Here is an 8,298-nt window from a genome sequence, read left to right as displayed (position 1 = left end):
GTAAGTAAGTAATTTATATCTCATTTTTCCAATACCACTTACCTCATCATATACCACACGAAGAACATATCCAGCAGTGAAGGATTCTTGTGAGCTTGGGTCAAAGCTTCAGCAAAAAGATAATTAAATATTTGTTAATTACTTTCTACTTTTGCTTAATTTTGTCTTCTTGCAAATATTATAGCTTATGGATTTGGCCAACAGGCAATTATGCACTACAATTATTTAGTTTTGATCTTATAATATGTAGTAATGTGAAAATTTACTACAATTATTTAGTTTTAATCTAATAATATGTATTAATGTGAAAGTTGGTATATCGACGATCGTTACCCTTCTTTTCATCCCATTATCTACACCATCTTTTATCACTATGTATTTCCTCGATCTCTCATTTATGTAAACGTCGTTTAATTTCAAATTGTCATATGACTTTTACAAAGATCAAATCAATTTCAAGACATTCCTTCATTCTGACTGAATTTTTTGAGAATATGATTTCTATGAAAATTATTAAATGTTCAGGCGCTGAAATATAGGATATGCATGAAAATGGCGAAAGAAATTAACTTGGTGATACACACTATTCTCAGTTTTGTATTTTAATGTTACAAATTGTTTAGGTACTTGCTTGCCATGTTTGGGGTATCATTTTGGGGGAAGAGTTGAGAAAGGTACTTTAACTTTGTTATTGAAAATTTGAGGAAAAAATTTATATTTTTCTTTTGCTGTTATACGAGTTGTTTGAGTATATAATTGGAGAGGAATAGGTAAATCATTTGTCAATTCATTTCTTAACGTAAGCATCTCCAACTTTTCATGCAACCAGTACCAAAACACATGTTAGTAAATTTCTTTTTATATATAATATTCTTAAAATTAGTGTAATATCATATATATATATATATATAATAGTTGCGTTTAATTTTTATTTGCAGTGAAAACTTCTTGGTAGTTGATAGGGAGGATTTTATTAAGGGCTTATCCAATACAAATCACAGTTAATTAAATTAGTAAGGTACAACGATAATGTTGCGATTGCAAAATATACAACAACAATAACAACAACCCAGTATAATCCCACAAGTGGGATATGAGGAGGGTAATATGTACGCAGACTTTACCTCTACCCCGAGGGGCAGAGAGACTGTTTCCAGGAGACCCCCGACTCGCGATTGCAAAATATGCAAAAGATAAAATTGCTCAAAGAGTAATATTTTTCAGATAATTAATTGAATGTTCTTGAGATACATATATAATATTATTTGACAAAGATATGAGGATGTCACAAAATTATATGTAATCAATCTTAAGGGACAAATTAACTAGTTTTAAAAATAAAAGAGTAAAAGTCAGCTAACGATGGAAATATCTAGAGGCAAAAGGAAACTCACGATAATGCAAGTCAAATAATTTAATAAATCTAGAAGTTCATAAATTCTAACCGGTTACAAATAATCAGAATCCAATAACCAATAACATACGGTTAGCTCATCTAAAACCAATGTGGCATATGACTACCGTAGCAGATCATGGAGATAACCTGTGTCCCATCGTATCCAATCCCTTACCATGAAAAATATTGTCAGAAATGACTACGTGGCAAGAAAGGAAGAAAAGTCGAGATATCTTAATAAACCAACGTTTGCGCGCGAAGCATCTCGAAAACCGTAGAACTTCTCGAATTTCCCAAGTCATTTCCTAAGAGTATATATAAATAGAAAAATGGCGAAGCAACTGATCAGAGAAAGAACATTTGATTTTCGGAGCAGTTACAAAGAGAGAAGCAAAGTTCGAGCACTAAAGAAGCTGGTTTTGTTGGGTTGGTGGATCGATTTGTACCGGAAACCGAGTCATCTGGATTTGTGGAACCGATTGGACGGAGCCTTTCTTCTTTCTTAAAAGTAAGTTTAGCTTTAATTTTTTTTTATACCGGCTTGTGTATTCATATGCTGAAATGATGGCTGAATTTCCTTCTTTTTTTTTATTAATTGTAATGGAGTTTTTGGGTATTCTGTCAGTTATATTTGGCCAGGATTGCTCTATTATTTCGTTGCCACTTTCAGATGCTTGCAAATTTGTCTGATGTAATAATAGTACTTTGTATATGTAAATTATGTTCAAAATTTAAAAAAAAATTGACAAACGGATTTTTTCCATATAACATCAAAACTAAAGGGACGAATGGTAATTATAGTTGTTAGATGTGTTAATCATTATAGTTGGGACTGTATTATCTTTTTGAGACTGGGGGGTAGTTTGATAATTATAACATTGTCTTGTTATTTGGCTTAAGAGGTCTGAAGATGGATTTCTCTTATTTTGATGATGATTTGGATTAGAAGTATTGTTTTGGGCACACTGATTGAATAAAGACAGTTCTGCCATCTTCCAATCAAAGAAATTAAAAGGGGTGTTGGAATTTGCATTAGAGGGTGTTTAAATATTGTGCCTAAATGCTGTTTCTTTTGCATGTCTTGAACTTGTAGTTGTACATTTCTTGGGTGTATCACTTAAAAAACTATGTAGTGTCCAAAGATTGTTCAAACAATATATACTGTTTTGGTAACAGATGAGGGAAAATGTGAATGTAAGTAAATGCTCTTTAAAACAGTATGCGTGGTTTGGAACAATCTTGAGACATTACATCTTTTAGTAACAGATGAAGGAAATTGCTACTAATATAAAGAAAGGCTCTGTAATAGTCTCATAGTCTTAGGTTGTCTTGCTAGAGGTGATGGAGATGATTAAGCTTGGTTTTAGATCTTTCCCACAACTGCTAATTTTAGGCAAAGCTGTTTTTTGTTTGTTGATATCCTTTGCTTGTATTCCTTTAATTCTTTTCCTTCTTTTTTGAGGATCCGCTGAAGTCTTAGTATTCTTATTTTCCAATAGGTAACCGCATAAACTTGAAAGAGAAGCTTAAATTTGGACCTGCATTGGAACCAAGCTACCAGTATTTATATTTTCCTAAATATAGAGGATGTATCCCATGTATGGGTTCATGGACACACATCCTTACCAAAGAAACCGAGTACCTCACAACCCTCCTTATTATCCCCAGTTTGAACCGAATCATCATCATCTGAACATTGATCCAGCTACATCTTCTGTAGCTTATGAATCCTGGCCTTGTGGTGGTAACTATGGGCATCCTTATCCACCGCAGTGTCACAGTTGCTGTATCCATAACAATTCCCCGAGCCAGTGTGCATTCGGTCCTCCTTATCCCTACCTTCCACTGCCTCCCTACAACAACTGTAGCAATCCAGCATATCCGGTGATGTATGCTGCTAATTATGTTTCTCCCCATTTTACTATGGAGCAGCCTCGGTACGAATATGATAAGAATATGGGAAGTGGTCATCACTTCTGTGGCTGTCCAAATCATCCATGTTATACGAAAGGAGGGAGCAACATTAAAATAGAAGAACAGGACCAGGATAAGAAAAATGAAAGCAATGAGTCCTTGGTTCCTTTTGGGTTCAAGAATTGTCCTTATCCTGTTCTGTGGATGCCACCTGATTATATGATGAATAGCGCACACGTGAAGCCTAATGGATTTGAAGGTAAACGGGATGAGGTGAAAGATGTGAAACCGTATGGTGATTGCAGATCTTTCGAACAACCAAATATCTGGAATGTATGGTCTCCTTATCAAGGGAACAACTCGGAATTACCAAAGCAAAGGGGAGATCCACCCAGAAAACAACACCACGATGATATGAACAAGAAACAGTTTCCATTTCCAATAATCTGGATGCCTTACAAACCTGAGGAAATAGACGGCAAAGTTAGCAAGGAGACTGGTGTTGATCAGGAGCAGACCTCCCCCTTAAAATCTACCATACCAAAGTTACATGATGTTGAAGAGGATAGAAGCGATTCTAGAGAAAATGTAGTGAATAGAGGAAGTGAAATCCACGGAAAGGGACTGAATAAAGATTCTGTTACGAAAATCATTCCAGTAAGGCAAATGGAGCAAATTGAGGATGTCTTGGATGGAAAACCGGAAGATGCTTCCAAACAGCATGATGTTGATGCTAAAGAGAAGAAAACCACTGAAGACGGTGGCAAGAAGCAGTCGTCTTCTCCTACAAAGTCATCCAAGCTGCCCCCTGTTTGTCTAAGAGTTGATCCCCTGCCTAGGAAAAAAAGCAGTAACGGCAGTTCTAGGTCCCCTAGTCCTCCTGGTGGGAAACGGAAATTAGTAGATTCGCCAAGTGACAGCTCCAAACCTCCCATCTTATCAAATGAGAAGGAGAATGTTCATCTTGACAAATCATCCACAACAGCTACGCCGGAGAAAAGCATAGAAGTGGATCCAAGTGAAGGAAAAAGAAAAGTTGTTAAGGTTGCCCAAGGGACTAGCAAAGAAGATAAACTTCAAGATCAATATACGGTTTTCCCTGATCTGAAAGGGAAGGCAAGGGGCCAAAGCAGTGAGGGTGATACTAGTAAAGCAACCAATGAGCTCAAGCATCAACCTGATGGAGTAGCAGCAGAACCTCAGTCCAACAATCAAGGACATCAGATTGGTGAGGCCAGAGAAGCAGCGAAGGGAAATGCGGGTTTAGTTGTGTACATGAAACCAGATAGGAGTAAGCTGTCTGATGATAACGCGGCTACTGTGATTCAGTCGGCATACCGAGGGTTCAACGTGCGGAGATGGGAGCCTCTGAAGAAATTAAAGCAGATAACTAAAATAAAGGAGCAGATGGCTGAGCTTAAAAACTGTATTCAGGCTTTGGAGAGCTCAGCTGACAACAAACAGAGGACTATTCTCACAGAAGCCATAATGGGTCTTCTGCTGAAGCTTGACGCTATTCAGGTATGTGAATGACCTAACTTACACAAAACATCATCAAAATATGATCTATCTTCTTCTATATCCATTTCAGTGGGACAGTTAGGATAGCAAAAGCTGTGAATCTTTATTTTGTTTTTCTTATTTCGAAACTCAGCTAAGATGAAAACTCTGATTGATTATGCAAAATCAACTTGATTATATTGCTGCTTTACTCCATGATTCGTATTGTGTCATGGTTTTCGTATAATTTTGGCTTACTATCTAAATCACTTGACTTTGAAGATTCCAATGTACCTGGTGGCTAAGTTTTCATTTGTGTTTTCATGTCTGACCTGATTAAGTTTTTGGTGATAAATTCTTTTTTCTTCTATTTTCTTTTCAAGTAACTGAATCACCTATATCCTAATTTTAATATACTTCGCCAGGGGTTACATCCAACCGTTAGGGAATATAGAAAATCTGTAGCAAAGGAGCTTGTTAGCCTGCAGGAGAAGCTGGATCTTCTGAACTGTAAGAAGCAACTGGCAGAAAGTGAACAGGCTTTAACTGCTCAATCCAGCGGGGATGCATGCAGGACGGTGGAAGACAACATTTCCATGCAGGGAGGCCGAGAGGTGCCAAAGTTTGAACAGGATGATGATTTAGCGCGGGGAGATGAAGAAATAAAGGTACATGCAAAGGAGCCCTGTCAAGAGCAGCCTCTTTGTGCGGCAGAGACACTCCCCAACTCTCATCACGTAGGCAATGCAGAGGAAGTGGTCGGTAAAGAAGAAAGTGAGAACGTTGAGGAGGTGGTGGAGAACTTTTCAAGTGGTGGTGCAGTGGAGATGGTGGATGAGGCAACAGAATCACTTTCTGAATCTAAAGAAAATTTGAATGATAAGTCACCTGATGAGAATACGGTAGTAGTTGAGAAATCAGAAGAGCATGACAAAGCTGAACAATCTTTGCCAAATCCTATTCCATTTTCTGTAGATCTGACAGAAAACTTGGGCTTAGAGGTCAGAGGTTGTGGTTTGAAGGGGAAGGGTGGAGGTGTTGATGAATTGGAAGAGCTCCCGCAAGGAGTCCTTGATGAAGAGACTAGTGTTCAAGGGTCTACTGAGATCAGAAAAGACGAGGTCCTCCAACATGACAATGGAAACCTTACTGCTCATATTCCTGAAGAAAAAGTCTCTGATACAGAGAGGCGAGAGCACCACCACTTGGAAGCATTAGGTGAAACACTAGTTGTTTTGGGGCCAATGAACATCCACAGCAGCAATGGACAAAAAGAAAATTCAGAAGTTCTGGAAACAGATAAAACAGTACGAGTTGATGCTCCAGAACAGGAGAAAGAAGATCTCAGACCATTAAATGAAGATGGGAAGATCTCTGATGTTGATGCTAAGGTTGGTATGGAAGAGGATGGCGAGGAACGTGGACAATGCAGCACTGGGTCAGACGCGTTTCCAATATACTCACAGGAAGAAGCAATTACCATGAAGCAGTCTACAGATGCCACCAACATGGAGGAATTGGAAACAACTGGAGTTCTGCAGGAGAAAATGCAAAATGCAGTAGAGAGAGACATTGAAATCCTTAATTCAAAAAAAACCATTGAAGTGTCAGCAGAACCTCAACTATTTACTGCTACCATTGACGAGGCCAAAGAATATTATGCTCAGGATAAGCAGAATGTTGGGGAGGAAAATATGGAGGTGCAAGGTGAGGAATTGCCTGCTCGCAGTGATGCTTTGCCTGCTCGCAGTGATGCTTTGGTCTCTGTACTCAAGAGTGAACACAAAGAGAATAATGTGGAGGTTGAGCAGAGGCATCTGGAGGAAAACTTTGAGATGCAAGAGGAAGAACCAGTGGCTGCTGATAACCCTGCACCTATGACCGAGGAACCAGTGGATGAAAGTATAGTGATGACTGCTCCAAAATCAGAAGCTGTAACTACTGAGACGCAGCTGTTAGGGGAGAAAGAGCTTGGTGTAGCAGAGGACCGCAGCACATATCCATCGACATGTGATACTGTGGAAGGTAATTCAGCTGATGCTGTCTGCTCTTTTGGTTCTACGCCTAATGAAGCACAAGTAATGGATGCAAAGGAGCTTAAAGAATGGAAGAGAGTGGAAATGTCACCATCATCACCTACTGCTAGCCAAGTATCCTTTGATAGTGATGCATTCTCAGAGAGCAGTCAAAAGCTTATAGAAGAGAATGAAAAATTAAGGGAGATGATGGAGAAACTAATAAAAGCAGGGAAAGAACAACTCACTGTTGTATCCAGTCTTTCTGGAAGAGTTAAGGACCTGGAGAAGAGATTGTCCAGGAAGAAGAAGCTGAGATTGAGACGATATAGGGTACCAAGAGCAGGTTCAGTCTGTATGAAGCCATTGAATGACTCACTGAAAGACAGAGCTGCGGGGTTGGCAATGTGAGTACATAAATCTTGGTGAAATCTTTGGATGAGATAGTAGTTTGGTTGATGTGGTCTGTATCTGTGTGTCATTGTATGCTATGTTTCTGGAATAACAGTTATGAATAAGCCTTTTTCTTCTCAGTTGTTGGCCTTTCTTACCACAGCAAAATTATACCTAAATTAGAATTTCCCATGAAGAATCGTTCTTGTGGTCTCTTCAGAAGAATTAACATTTAACATCTTTTTTCAAATTATGCTTTTCAAGCTTTTAGTTCCGCATTTGAACTAATGGTCATACTAAATATATCTAATCAATTGAAATAGATGATCACTTTTCAAACAATAAATGCATACTATGGAATTACGAAAAGAAGAAAAGAATAGCAACGGTTAAGAAATGAGGCAAAAAGAAATGTACTATATAAAGTAACTAAGCAAAGTAATACTCTGTAAGCATCACTAATATCCACGAAACAATCATCATTCGCATGATTGCCTCTATATATAAGCAAGATCACAAGTTTCATAATAACTACCAAGAGAAACTAACTAAGAAATATACCTTAATAGGCTAAGCTAGCGTTCAATCTATGCGTAGGAACACATCAATGCTGCCCATCCACCGGCGCCTCCATTTATTTCCTCCATCATAAAATCTTTATATTTCATGCCAAAGCATTTCCAGTTAAAGCCACCAACTATTGATGTATTCTTCTCCATCACAATTTCTACATCCAACTTTCCCTTGATGATCTTCCTTTTCCATATCTTAAGACTTGCTGATACCTTAAGTTTATGATCAGGAGCACATAATTTGTCTAATCCAGTATCCGTTTTTTGTGGCCATTCCATAAAATGAGAACAGGACAGATAACCATCAGTATCAGTATCGTATTCCCTATCAGTATCATATACAGTTTCCTCTTCTTCGGGATCCAATTTGTATTCAGCAATACCTGCTAAATAGTCCGGTGATAAAAAAGTCGCACCTGCCTTAAAAATTTCGAAACGAAGTTTAGAGCTTTCATTGGATGGAACAACAAACACGAACTTTTGTTTCCATTGCTGGGTCTTGATCTTA

At 38.1% G+C, this 8,298-nt stretch overlaps 1 protein-coding gene across 1 annotated transcript; it reads left to right on the top strand.

Annotated features, from left to right (window-relative positions):
* The first annotated feature begins 1,739 nt into the window (after positions 1-1,739).
* On the top strand, positions 1,740-7,358 carry LOC104216254 (BAG family molecular chaperone regulator 6). Its single transcript, XM_009766273.2, has 3 exons — positions 1,740-1,904; positions 2,896-4,831; positions 5,236-7,358. The coding sequence occupies exons 2-3, from the start codon at positions 2,984-2,986 to the stop codon at positions 7,234-7,236; spliced, it is 3,849 nt and encodes a 1,282-aa protein (XP_009764575.1). The 5' UTR covers positions 1,740-1,904; positions 2,896-2,983; the 3' UTR covers positions 7,237-7,358.
* Positions 7,359-8,298: the final 940 nt, after the last annotated feature.

Source organism: Nicotiana sylvestris, chromosome 1 (genome assembly GCF_000393655.2).
Source record: "Nicotiana sylvestris chromosome 1, ASM39365v2, whole genome shotgun sequence".
Classification (NCBI taxonomy): domain Eukaryota; kingdom Viridiplantae; phylum Streptophyta; class Magnoliopsida; order Solanales; family Solanaceae; genus Nicotiana; species Nicotiana sylvestris.
This window is presented reverse-complemented; position numbering and strand designations above follow the sequence as displayed.

Bases quoted from the DNA above. Each gene is read 5' to 3' on its own strand.
- LOC104216254 (XM_009766273.2), top strand. From the start codon at position 2,984: ATGTATCCCATGTATGGGTTCATGGACACACATCCTTACCAAAGAAAC. The intron at 4,832-5,235 runs GTATGTGAATGA...ATACTTCGCCAG, and splicing joins TGAAGCTTGACGCTATTCAG to GGGTTACATCCAACCGTTAG.